General features: G+C 38.6%; 1 protein-coding gene across 1 annotated transcript; it reads right to left on the reverse strand.

Moving 5' to 3' along the window:
* Window positions 1-1,347: 1,347 nt before the first annotated feature.
* Window positions 1,348-9,840, reverse strand: copb1 (COPI coat complex subunit beta 1). The gene is made up of 22 exons (XM_086288060.1): window positions 9,687-9,840; window positions 8,085-8,237; window positions 7,447-7,676; window positions 7,114-7,283; window positions 6,918-7,032; window positions 6,709-6,801; window positions 6,473-6,610; window positions 6,213-6,332; window positions 5,892-5,999; window positions 5,629-5,775; window positions 5,365-5,510; window positions 5,110-5,206; window positions 4,865-5,025; window positions 4,639-4,759; window positions 4,313-4,540; window positions 3,652-3,831; window positions 3,172-3,316; window positions 2,945-3,064; window positions 2,678-2,823; window positions 2,367-2,456; window positions 1,927-2,082; window positions 1,348-1,591 (listed from the first exon to the last, which is right to left on the reverse strand). The coding sequence occupies exons 2-22, from the start codon at window positions 8,173-8,175 to the stop codon at window positions 1,532-1,534; spliced, it is 2,862 nt and encodes a 953-aa protein (XP_086144186.1). The 5' UTR covers window positions 8,176-8,237; window positions 9,687-9,840; the 3' UTR covers window positions 1,348-1,531.
* Between the last annotated feature and the right edge of the window lie 3,413 nt (window positions 9,841-13,253).

A 13,253-nucleotide genomic window follows, 5' to 3' on the forward strand; every position in this document is an offset into this window, starting at 1 on the left:
GTGGCAAAGCAAGAAAATCACCCAAAAGCACAATGCCAAAGTCATGCCTTGTGTTAGAAGGTGTAGCTGTGATTCTCATAATAACTATACCCGAACCAGACAGTCTGTGCTGTGCACACGGCAGTTGGAGTTGGCTGTTTATTTTCACAGTTGAAGGTCTGACCTCAACGCCACCTTTCAGCCTTTATCTAAAAACCCTGGGGGGAGATTTTTACAGATACTGTAAATGTATGACTGGGGTGGTGACCCTTTAATCTGGCCTACTGCCAGAAATATCCCTTTACTCATAAATAATAAACTGGAGGACGAGTGGAATATGGAGGCCTGTGCCAGCACTAATCTATCTCCATCTCATTATCACGCTGACAGTGAAACTTGCAGATGGCTCAGAGTTCAATTCAAATCTTGGCAATATATTACCTGAGGTTAAAAGAATTTATGTTCTTGCCCAGGTTATGCATGTAGACAGACATTTTCAAGGTGATGTCGTCAGTTTAGAGGTACTGGCAGTACAAATTCCAATCAGTTACCCCACTGTGGGAGATATTGTGGAAGGAATCTGAGGAATTCTAATTAGATCCCAGAGCTACCATCACAAGCTAGACACTCTCTTCACTTTGGGGCACAACGTCCTTTAGGTAATTGTAACAGCTTCTTTAAAGATTATTACTAAACATCTACTGTCATGCACATTAAGGCAGGTACAGCACAACTTTCCATATTTTCCAAAAGAAGGCATACAGTCCAACTACATTTCTGGGTTACCGTTGTGCTGGAGATGCTCCCAGCTGTCACAGTGGGTGGGGTGCACCCTGCACAGGTTGCTAATCTGTCACAGGGATAACACAGGGACAAGCAGACAACCGGTCACACTCACACCTATGCCCAATTTAGAATCTTTACAATGAAAGGCTCCAGCCAGCTGATTCAAACCTATTACTAACCACTGCTCCTCCCTGCCATCTCCAAAATTCAATTCAATTTTATTTATAAAGCACCAAATCTCATCAACAGTCACCCCAGGAAGCCTTATACTGACCCTATAAAAAGGGTACACACTTATTTAAAGATCATTGTTTTAGTTTGGATGTTTTTCCGTCTTATGCCTTTAAGAATATCAAATTCAATATGAACCTTAGTGGTTCTGGGAGGTACTAGAGAATTTTTTTACCCTTTTCTTACTGAATTGAACTGGAATTCCCTATCTTTTGCATATACTGTCTTAAGTTTCATTTGTAAATTGCACTATTTTGAAAAAAATAAATAAATAAATAAATAAAAATAATGAGGTTTTAATAAGAAAAAAAGGCTCTTAACTCAATGAAAACACCACAGAGCATCTTTTGGACATTATTTCAATACATTTATTGAAAATGAAACAGGACAGCGAAAGCACATTGCTGAGATGTAGTTTTCAGAAAGAGGTGATGTTAAAAAATATAGAGCACAGAAGTAACTGACCATATAATAGTTCATATCTGCTATGACGATGATCAAACAGTAAGTTAGGTGACACAGAACAGCAGCTGTTTCAGACATTTGCCTTTTTTTGGGAGAGGTTGATCTTGTCACCCAGACTCAGGGCCATCCCCTGTGGAACAAAGGAAAGAGGGTTAGCTGCGACACATGCTACATATTAGCATATTTAAAATACAGTGAAATCCATCAGCATTTGGAGATTAATAAATGCAAATTTTTTGTTAACTGCGTGCATTTAAGGATGAAAGTCCACACTTGGGGTACTTTAGAGAGGCAAAAACTGTGTCACTGTGCAAATACTTGCAGAACTGATCAATTATTTCAAATCAAATCAGTCATGTGATATTTTTACAAATGGATGCATTGCTTTACTGAGGGGAAATAAAGTCCACCTAGCCTTTACCTCTCAGATTCTTAAGAGTTCATGGTGTGGCAGCTGTGACCTACCTGACTTTTAGCTCTAATGCGTATGTGTCCATTGACAGGTGCATCGGGCCCCAGGTGGAAAGGCTTCTCAATGCTGACATTAGCCAGGGCATCTTCTCCAAAGATAGAACGAGCATAAAGGTTGGCCGCCATGAAGCCACAGAAGCCAGACAGAGCCTTGTTTATGAGAGAAGAACGTTGGTTAAGAACAACAAACAACATCACAGTATCTGCACATTCATCTTATAAGGAAGCACTGGCATGTCTTATGTTTACATATATTCTTTATATAGTCAGCACAAGAAACTATCCTGCTATACGGCCGCTAATGATTCTTTCCGATGTGCACTGGTGCCAAAAATTTTAATTACCCTTGTTATTTGTATTTGGGAAAGCTGCCAAGATTTAAAAGGTTGTTTACTTTCCTTAGTCTGTGGTTTACAAAATGTTCTCATACCAACCTTTTCAGGAGTCAAACACTTCATGTTGGTGGACTTGAGGATATGCTGGAGATACTCGTTCAGCTCAGTGATGTTGGTGTTCACTGTCACCTACAATAAAGAAAGGACAATCAGTGCTCAATGTTAGTTGAATGTGCATCAACTAAACCCATTTAAAAAAAAAAGAGAGAGAGAGAGAGAGAGAGAGAGAGAGAGAGAGAGAGAGAGAGAGAGAGAGAGAGAGAGAGAGAGAGAGAGAGAACTTTTAACATGTCCCACTTTTTGCAAAACGAGTCAGCTTTCAGGAATGTGTTTTAACCCCTTAAGTTTACCTTGTTTTCCCACTCAAACTCTGCCCACATCTGTCTGAATTCTGCATCAGTGCAGGAGGCTGGCTGGATGTAGTCCATGATGTCAATATGGATGTCGCTGAGGACAACGCAGTTTCTGTCGCTAGCAGCTCCTGACACATCGTAGACTGAAAAGAAGAATCCAGACATCCCCACAATTAATTTAAAAAATGCATTTAGAGAAAAAAAAGAAAGAAAAAAAGGTGTGACTTGAGATGTGATGCTAAAAATAGTCAAAAATTCTTTTACCGATGTTTCCAAATATAATGCCATTCTCTGTTGATGCCACCTTCACATTGGCCTTGATGTTAGCAAAATCATGAGGTGCCAGAGTTAAAGGTGAAGGCTTCTCAACCAACTTAAGATCGCCTGCAGGACAGAAAGTTGAATTACATTATAGTAGAAACCCAAATGTGTACAGCCTAAATGAGAGAAAAAAAACATATTTTCACAGAAGTTGAAAAAACTACACTAACCTAAAGTGGCCAGCTCAAGTGTGCAGTTCTGAAGAGTATCACTGGTCTGATTGACCACCAGCACATCCAGCACAATGTCATACTGGTTCACATGAACGTAGGCTTCAGCATAGACTGGATCTGAGAAGCCCGTCAGCTGGGTCACCTAAGTTGGACAAAATGCATTCATTTAATGATTAATAAACAACCTAGTACAAGCACTCCCTAAACACTAGTTTATTATCTTTTAATAACCTATTAAAAGCAAAGCATGTGCACAAGAAGGGCTTCAGCAGCGGTTGCTGCCATGTTGCCAATAATATGAAATAATATGAACAGTAAATAAGTTAGACTAAGCCGTAAACTTGAAATGCACGCAAACAGCAATAATCAGTCCCTTTCCCTCTTTTTCTGTTCAAAAGCACTACTCCAACATTATCTCTCACATTAATTTCCAGTTTCCTTTTATGGAAAGGCTTTTAGGGGTTAAGTATGGTGCACCTTGTTGAGTTTCGATGCCAGAGGATCGGCGGCCTCCTTCCTCTGAGTGTTGCCCATAGCAGCCAGCAGGCTGAGCTGGAACTGGTCCTCCTTGGAAGTCATCTCATTTTTGGCCGTGAGCTGCATGAAGGATATTGGATCGTCGGCCTGGACCGTTACATTGCGTTTCTCAGACTCTTTCTGTAGTCAGAAGAAGAAACACATGTGGTTATTTTTGGAGGAAATAACAACCCCAATGGAACAACAACAAAAGTATCTATAATGTAGTCTAGTATAGTGAAAATAACACAGCATAGCAAGTTACAAAAAAGACATAAGAAACAGTTGTTCAACAGAAAGAGAATAAAAACAGATGTTATTGTGCAGAACTAAGAGAAACTGGAAAGACAGAGACAATGCTGCTGTCAAGAGAAACTGGTGCACTATAAAAAAAAAAGTTTTCCATCAGTCCCAAAAGTCTTATGTGTATACACATCAGGTTTAAATGATCATCTAGGGGTGTGATATTACTACACTCCTCCTTAGACCTATCAGGGTGCAGGCTCTTGAAAACAAAAGTTGGCTTATAAACATATCACAGGTTTCGTATTAAATTTGGCACCAATAATTTGCTCATTTTCTGTGTAACGAGGTTGGTGAGTTTTAGGTCAACTTTCATTACCTTCTGTGACAGCTTCTCTTCCTCCAGCCTGACAGCCAGCATGTGTGACAGGGATCTGCGACACTCCTTGTTGAAAATGTCATTCATAAGTGGTGAACACTCTGACAGGACCTTCAGGCACAGTGAGATGCGATCCACATCGTCGTCTGTAATTGGCTTCTTGGGCAGAGAGCACTTACCCAGGTGCAGCACAGTGACCATGATCAACATGGCCTCTGCAACAAAAGACTGCAAGGGGGGGCACCAAGACAGCAGGGGTCAGAAGAAGCAAAGGTAGGGCAAATTATTAAAAGTGCTTTTATTGAAATGAAGGAAGAATAACTTACATTTTGCTTCTTTTTATCTTGAACAAGAGCAACATAGCGCAAAGCCACTTTGGTCAGCGTTGTGGCCAAAGAAGCTGCCACATAGAAGTCTCCATCCATTAGGAAGCCTCTGAGTGGAGGTCTGGAACAACAAATTCTTAATGAGCGAGGTGGATGGAAAATTCAGCACAATGAAGGGTATACAGTGTTAGCAAAATGCTTTTCCTCCATGATGTCCAGTGTTTACCTGTCTTCCTCCTTCTTTGAAGGCCTGGAGGAGCTGAGGGCACTCTGTGTCACATAAGTGCCCATTTCTGTCACAAGTTTCTGAGCTGGAGCTGCGCTCACTTCATCTTCTGGCTTCACCTCACCGGTCTCCTTCTTAATCTCATTCTCCACAATTGGGATCTGTCCCGGGGAGAGACAATTATAAACGTTTTAATCAAAATAGCGTGCGTTACTTGTAATTCTGACAACAATGAACAAACATACCTCTCCCAAGGACCTGCGAACTTCTGTCATCACACTCTGGATGTCTTCCTTGGTGCTGCAGTATTCTCCTAAGATCCACAGTGCCCCCCTGTAAATCCTGAAACAGGACAATTGTGATGAACTTTATAAACAATCACAGTGCTACACAATCAAAGAGTAAGTAGTGACTTCCCTTTAGCAAGCACAGCCTATACAATGGTTTCTTAACCACGAATTGACTTTCATCTGCTCTTTAGACTCATCAGGATTACTTACTTGACAGTTCTGATGGCATGAAAGACTTCCAGCATCTTCTCGATGATCAGGGGTCTCAAGTTGTCAAACCTCTGAATGGCTTCCCGCACAAACTCCAGCACATCGGCAGCAGCTGCCTCATTAGTGTCACTCAAGAATTCCATCAGCTGTAAAACATCAACATATAGAAAATGTTTTATTTTAAAGACCATTTATGATAAAAATGTATATTTAGAAATCTAAAGATATCACGAGAATCTTAAAAGGAAATAAGAGGAAACTCACCACAGGTATGACATTGGCTGCCATGTCAGGAAAACGCACGCTACACGAGTGGAGGGTGCGCACCAAGAGCTGCCTGTACTTATCAGTGTCTTCATGCTCTGTTACGTTGTTTGTTTTGATCACCTCTTTCTTCAAAACAATCACCAACTAGCAGCCAGACAGAAGTCACTACTTTAACACTGTATTCCAGTTTTTCTAGGTGTCAATGCAAAAACAAAAAAAGCAACAACAAAAATACACAAAAGCTGCAAATGTCAACAGACCTCTTCTACATTACGGGATGAAACAAGGTCCAGCGCCAGCTGTAAGGTCTTCTTTCTGACTTCCAGGTCAGGAGTGCTTAGAACACGCAGGATGTCCATCACAAGGTCCTGAATGAAAACGTATTAGTGAGACCCAATTTTTAACACAGTTGGTACTGACACATAACAATTTTTGTATATTTTCTAATAAATTTTATGATCTCAAAAAGACTTCTTTTGGGTACCATTCCTTTCCTTTTATGGTTTCTGTAGTGAAAGAGCCACTAACAACTTTATTTGTTAAGTGCTAGAAAAACTAATAAAAGCCATTATGAGACGTACCTGGAGCACACGCTCATGAGTGGGATGCTCCTTCAGTTCGATGAGACGATCAAGAACGATCAGTTTCACATTATTGTCACTCTCCTTGATGATCAAATCAATGTAGCACTGGGCAGCAGCCTAGAGTCCAACAAAGCACAGAATGCATACAGGCTTTAATAAAGCAAAGATACCAATCTATCTAAACGTAATACAATGTATAAAGCACTGTATAAATGATACAAGACATACACACAACCACTGAAACACTGATGACGTACCTTAATGGCTGTGGGAGCGCTGGAGAGTGTTACAAGGGTGCCAGCAGCCTCATACTTAACCGCCGGGCTGGAAGACTGCAGCAGGTTGTAAATGCAACGGATAAAACGGGCACGCTCAGAAGGGTTAGCATGGCAAACCTAACAGAGGGGAAAAAAGAAAAACAACAAGAACTTGGATGTGAAATCATCCATTGTGCTAAAAGGTTTAGATATGACCACCACAAGCTGTGACTCACTTTGTAAATCAGCTCCACAATAACCAGCTGGAGGATGTCTCCAAAAGTGTGAACTTGGTCAATACATGTGCTGAGGTAGTCCAGAGCTCGATCCTGCAACATATAAATGCATGAATGACAAGGTGTGAGATAGACCTTTGGCATATTTACTGTATGACTAAAAGTAAAAGTAGAAACAGTAAGAAAAGAACAGACAATATGCTACAGACCTGGTCTGCATGAATCAGCATCATGAAAGCATTTCTCTTACAGCTGGCATCTTTCTCATTGACCAGGAAATCATGGATCAGCTCTGGAGCATCTGGGATGAGATGTTCAAAGTTCCTACAAAACAAACAGAGCTGGTTGTTGTTCATGATGAATACAGTTCAAAATTTATACGTTATAATATTTAGCAGCTAGTACCTGTAGATTGTGTAAATGGCCAGGACAGCGTTACGGCGCACATAACTGTGGCGGTGCTCCAGGCAGGCCCGGATCGCTGGCATGAGAGGCTCAAGCAACTCAGACTCCTTCAGCTTGCACAGGAAACGCAGAGTGGAGCCACGGATGAACTCATTGGGATGCTGCAGGTCCTGAAATAGAAGAAATATTTAAAATTAGAATTGCTGAACTGATTTTTTTTAACCTTTAGTTTTCCCCCATTGCTATAGTTATGCAGTAATAAATAGTGTAACCTGATGTGTATATTTAAAAATGCACTGTTTATAGCAGCTGATAGTATATCACTTAGATTACCTTCCTGTAGGCATCACAGACCAGGATCATCTCCTGAAGGAGTTTGCCATCAGGAGTTGTTTTGGGAACAATCTCCCAGAAAACCAGCAGCAGCTTCTTGATGGTGTGGTCTTGAAGCGGCAGCACAAAACGGATTATAGTCATCAGCAGTCCCGGCAACTTCTCGCCATTCAGGATCATGATGATGACCTTCTTCAAGGCTTCAGTTTTGGCCTTGATCTCTCCCTTTTCTAAAGAAAGATTATTATATTTAGCATAGCAATCAGTTATTATTTAAACTAGTCTTCATCGAATTAAATTCATCTGATACTAAACTTCACCAAAAACTCTCAAAGGACGTTGTGAGGTTTTACCCCCCAAAGGACACTGACTTATTTGCACGTTAATGCAAAAAAAGTTAAACCAATCCTGATCAAAGCTTGATGTCATACATCAACAATGCTTCTTTGAATCAAAATTAATCTATAAAAAAAGATTTGAACTGTTTTTCCCCTAAACCAGACATTATATAATGGCCTATAAAAATAACACTCATACATCACAAATGCATTAAGATGTAGAAAAAAGTGGAGAAAGGCTATTTTTCCCTTTGTACTGTATATTGAGGTAAGTTATTAAACTTTACAGCAAATGGTTACCTAGATCTGCCTTTAGGCTGACTTCAGAAGGGGGCTCTGAGTCTGAGGCAACATTGATCAGAGTGTAACAAACGTTCTCTGCAGCCGTCATTTTGCTGCTGTGCTTGTATCAGATTAGAAGAATCCAAATGTATGTTGCTCACTGGATAATACCTATGAAAACAGAAAAAGAACAGATTTCGTCAGTGATGGAGAAAACATTTACACTGGTGAAAAAATCTCAGTGAAGTCAAAACTAATCTAATCTCATGGAATACGTTTGCCAGTTCTTCCTCTTTGTTTATGCTAACTATGATCATCAACATGTTTCCACACAAGATAAAAGCACATAGATTTTATACACACAATTTGATAAAGTCCTATACTTATAATTGATCTATATCTGAAATAAAAGCTGTGGTAGTTTGAGTTAGTCAGATCAAGTTGTTGCCTTTTTGTACACATTTTTTTCTGTTTCCAAATAGCATTTCCCTGGTAATCTGTGGTAGGATAAATTTGTCCTAGAATTTCTCTTGTAGATATTCAGAAACTACAGCACATCAGTCCACTCCCTTAATAGCTCAGCTGCACTGGGTACAGTTTTGGATAAATGTTAAACTTATATTACACATTCTTAAGGCCCTCTGTGGATTTGGTTGCACTATATATCGAAATCTTTTAAATCTGTGATATTTTGCCTTCAAGTCATTGAGGTCATCCTCCCAACAACTGCTCAAAGTGCCATCTTCTCACCTAAAAACTTAAGGTGACTGGACCATCGTTATTGCCCCTAGTCGATGAAGCAGTCTGGCTTCCCGGACAAGAACCTCTAAGGTATACCCAATTTCAGCTGCTTTTAGTAGAGTTCATCATGATTTGGCCAAACGTATTGCAAATGTTTTCCATTGCTTTTTGTGCGTGTGTGGATGTTTTTACCAATATTGAAATCTAATTATGTTTTTATTCTTAGTTTCTCGCTTCTCCTTAACTGCAGTTTTATTTTGCCGTCTGTTTTTGTGAGTTCCATGTTTTTAGTTGGGTTCTAGGAGACCTGTATTACAAATGAGTGTGTCAGTAAAGCACTTTGTGCTAACTTCTGTTGCTTTAGAATTTAGCTATAGAGCTACAACTGAATTGCAAAACATACTACTAGCTGAAACCTGGAGAACCAGGTGATTGGTGTTCAGTCTACGTCTGGATTAAACCTGAAAACGACAATTACTTCTCAAAATTAAAGTCAGATCAAAGTTTTCAGCTGCTTTTTACGGAAAATCTTGGTTGCCTTCATCACAAAACAGCATAAGCTAACAAGTCAAAAAATAGTGACACGCAGCTAATAAGCTTTCTAACAGGTTAAATGGCGTTACATGCGTAAAGACAAAAATGCTAAAATAGCAAGGTTTTGCTCATTTTTATTAGTTAGTTGTCCCCAAAGCTGGTTTTTCTAGGTTAAAACACAGAACCAACTGCTGACTATCAAGAATTAGCTGACAGGAGTTTAGCTTTTGCTTCGGTTAGCAATGAAATGGAGGACAGTAACGTTAGCTAACGAGCTTATGAGTTACCACCAGACAGCGAAACAAATGTCACTCATGTTGGTTAAAAATAAGTCCCAAAACCTACCTATCTGCAGGACTATTATCCTCCCAGGTGACCTTCGATGTGCAGTTTGAGATATTTACATCTGTAAAATTTCTCAAAAGCTCCCGCAGGCGAGCTCTCACTCCCTCGGCTCTGCACTACTTCCTAGTGACGTGGAAGATTACTTTACCGAGAGCCACATCACTGCTACCGTGCGCCACAAGGCTCAAACCGAACGCCTGTGCAACACAAACGCAAAAAAATGAAAAAATAAAATAAAATAAAATAAAATAAAATAAAATAAAATAAAATAAAATAAAATAAAATAAAATAAAATCAATCAGTAAACAAAAAGAAAATCTAACAAGCTGGTCCTCTCTTTCTGCTTAACAATAACACGAGAAAGGCCGTTAATCTTATACTGCCAACTTTAAATGAATATATTGTTATGTATGTTGTCTGTCACCTTGTTTCTATGGTTGAGATACGTTTACTTTTTTAAGCTGTTTTGTAAGTAAGTAAGGCATTATAGTTAACTAAAATTAAACTAAAACAACACAATGAATAAATAATTCTTGCCCTCATAAACATGAAGCAATAATGTTGAGTGAAATGCAAATGAAATATATAAAATCAACAGTTTATGTATCCAAATAATGAATCATTAAGAAAAAAGTAATGGGTATAAACTGAATGCATACCAATCAAGTACATTTAATTAGACCATATTCCATTAAATTTTACATTTTACATTTTACAGTTATGTAAGAAATTACGCGGAACACATACTTAAAATCAAATTATTAAAGTTAGCATTTTGGGGATAAATATTTTTTGACAGTAGATTTGTCAACGAATTTAAAAAAATGAAAACTATAGTTTAGTTTTTTTTTTTAAATTACAATTATTTTGTCAACTTGGAAAGCTAACTAAAAATTTGGTTAAAAAGAAAAAAGAAAAAAAAGAAAAAGTGATGATGATGGCTTTGATAGACATGCTAATTGAGACTTTGGGTATCTACAGGTCTCCTTTCAAAAACATATGTGTTTTTTAATAGTAATACCCACCTGCTGAAGTCTGCCTAATCTCACCTTGATAAACCACCTACACTCAAAAAAGTCAACTAAGGCAGTTGTTTGATTAATTCAAACGACATTTGTCTATTTAACATGAACATATTGAGACTAGGTTTTTAAATCATTATCAGTTGTTGGTTTAACATAAAATAACAAAAAGTTTAATGAACTAGATTTGCATTCTTCAGTTCAATTAAATATAATTATTTTAAATCAACAACTCTAAAACCGATGCCTAGTGCGCATGCTCAAACTTCCCAGAAGTGAAGAGGCGGGAAAGCGGAGAAAGTTATATGTGTTCAGTGGACTGCCATTTCCCTCTGCGGAATCTTCCACAATACAGGTAAGTAATAAATAACTCAAAATATCTTAGTCAAACGAAGTTGTTCTGTCCGTTAATTGTTTAACAATGTTTTTAATTCCAAATGTGTAAGTTGTCATTAGACAGCGGGAGTGGAGCAAATACAGTGAAAATCTGGTATTAGACGGTGCCAATCGGTACTGTCTAATACCTGATTTCTAATCCGCTCTGGGTATATTTATACTATTATTAGCATTTCCACTTCATTGTTTTTCTTTTTTTTTTTTACCCGTTTTTGCAGTTAGTCTTATAGAGTTTTTAGCGGTTATTGATATGTTTAATTCAATATTTAACACGTTTCTAATTCACTTTCAAAGTAAATGAAGTTAGCTAAAGCTAGTATGGTTGTCTCATTGAACTTCTGCCTAGCTCTGTTAGCATTCACCTTGGTTTTAAATGACGGTTATTGCAAGACATGGTCTTTGTTCACTTCTTTTATTATCATTTGCATTTTTTCTTTCTTTCTTTCTCTCTCCTTTTATTTTAAGCATTCGGCCTCTGGCAGTAATGCAAGTTAAACTAGCATGCGCGAGTTGCTAAATATTAGCTGTGTTCAAATTCAGGGGCTGCATCCTTCGAATTGACTTGAACGCTAGTGCATGGGAAAAAGAGCATAAACACGAGGTCAGAGGAAAAGGCAATGGTGGATAGTTATGAAAATTGCCTGTCGGACCTTTACCGCAACTACCAGCATCTTTATTGCATAGTGTGAAACACTGCTATTACATATGGCAACAGATTGGATATTTATCTGTGAATTTTATATTGCAAGAGGTATTTATATGTATTTGTATTTTTTTTATACATTTGCAACAAAGTAAAAAAAAAAATCCACTGTGGAATTTTTATAAAATAATTTTGTCTGTTTTCTTTACCATAGTAACACCACAAAGAAAGCTGACCCCTTTTTCTGATTGTTTGTGCCTCCTCATGGTAAGCCTTTTACCATCATATATTTTTTATGATAGTTTTATGATTTAATCAAAGTGAAAAAAAGGTGCCAATAAAACCATCCTTAAAACTGCTTTTCTTTTTTTCTTTCAGTGACTTGTATGTGGCAGTGCAAGCGTTGTTCCATCAGGGAGAGTAGTAGGTACAAATTATTATTTTTTATTTTTTTTGTGTGTGTGTCCCGTTTGGATCTTTAGCCATCAGAATTGTTGTCTTAAGGCCAAGAAAGATGCCAAGCGGATTTATTTTACCAAGTGGATCATCATGGCCTTGCCATATTGGTCCATTTGATTGACCTTTATTATAATTATGAATTTATTTTATTTTCAGTTGCTACAAACGGGACAGACATGACTGGGGGATAGGACAGGGAGAAAGAATGAAAGAAAGAGAGGGAGAGAAAGAAAACCAAAGCAATATGACGAGCTAAATAACCAGGGCTGCACATAAGTGGTCCGCAGGTGCGCATTCGCTGTCAAAATAAAAAACGCACACAAGATAAGAAGTTGCAACGCGTGTTTGCGTACATAAGATTTTCTGGAGGAGGACAGACATTTGTTTAGAACTCTTAAAGATGTCGAAGAAGCTCCTTTAAGCAATTACTGTGATGTTCCTCCACCTCCAAAGAAATGTCAGAAGGAGTCCAAACCACAAAAGAAGCGCGTATTCTCGGAAAAGTGGTTGCAGGAGGTGAGCTGGCTTCAAACAAATGATGAACGCACAGAGATGTGGTGCGGAATGTGCCGTGAAAATCCCACTCTAGGACAAAAACACTGCGTTTTATATGGACGCAAACGCGCGCTGCAACTTCTTATCTGGTGCGCGACTTTTATTTTGACAGCGAATGCGCACATGCGGACCACTTATGTGCACCCGTGTAAATAACATAATGTTCTGCCGGGTGTGTTGTTGGTTTTCTCTCGATTTCTGAGTCGACAAGCGCCTTTGTTACTGGGACCAGTCATTTTAAGAAAGGCCCCCATTAGAAGCCATGAGAAATGCAAGAAACGTATTATTGGTCAGTCTGCAATATCTTTCCCAGAACAAACACCACTTGCAAATAATATACTAAAAATAAACCTGAAAAATCTGTTTAGAACAGCGTACTGTGTTGCAAAGAGTGAACTACCACTGGTGCAATTTAGCAGTCTTTGCAAACTTCAAAAAGCAAATGGCCTAGATCTTGGTTCCACTTGCCTCTTACTTGTGACTTTAGTGGAA

This window comes from Aulonocara sp. 'chitande type north' Nkhata Bay, linkage group LG1 (assembly GCF_057382095.1).
Source record: "Aulonocara sp. 'chitande type north' Nkhata Bay isolate Kocher_YH1m ecotype deep benthic linkage group LG1, A_spYH_male_GT1.1, whole genome shotgun sequence".
Taxonomy (NCBI): Eukaryota; Metazoa; Chordata; class Actinopteri; order Cichliformes; family Cichlidae; genus Aulonocara; species Aulonocara sp. 'chitande type north' Nkhata Bay.

Bases quoted from the DNA above. Each gene is read 5' to 3' on its own strand.
- copb1 (XM_086288060.1), bottom strand. From the start codon at position 8,175: ATGACGGCTGCAGAGAACGTTTGTTACACTCTGATCAATGTTGCCTCA. The intron at 4,541-4,638 runs GTAAGTTATTCT...CCCCCCTTGCAG, and splicing joins AAGATAAAAAGAAGCAAAAT to TCTTTTGTTGCAGAGGCCAT. The intron at 3,317-3,651 runs GTGCACCATACT...TGTCCAACTTAG, and splicing joins TGGCATCGAAACTCAACAAG to GTGACCCAGCTGACGGGCTT.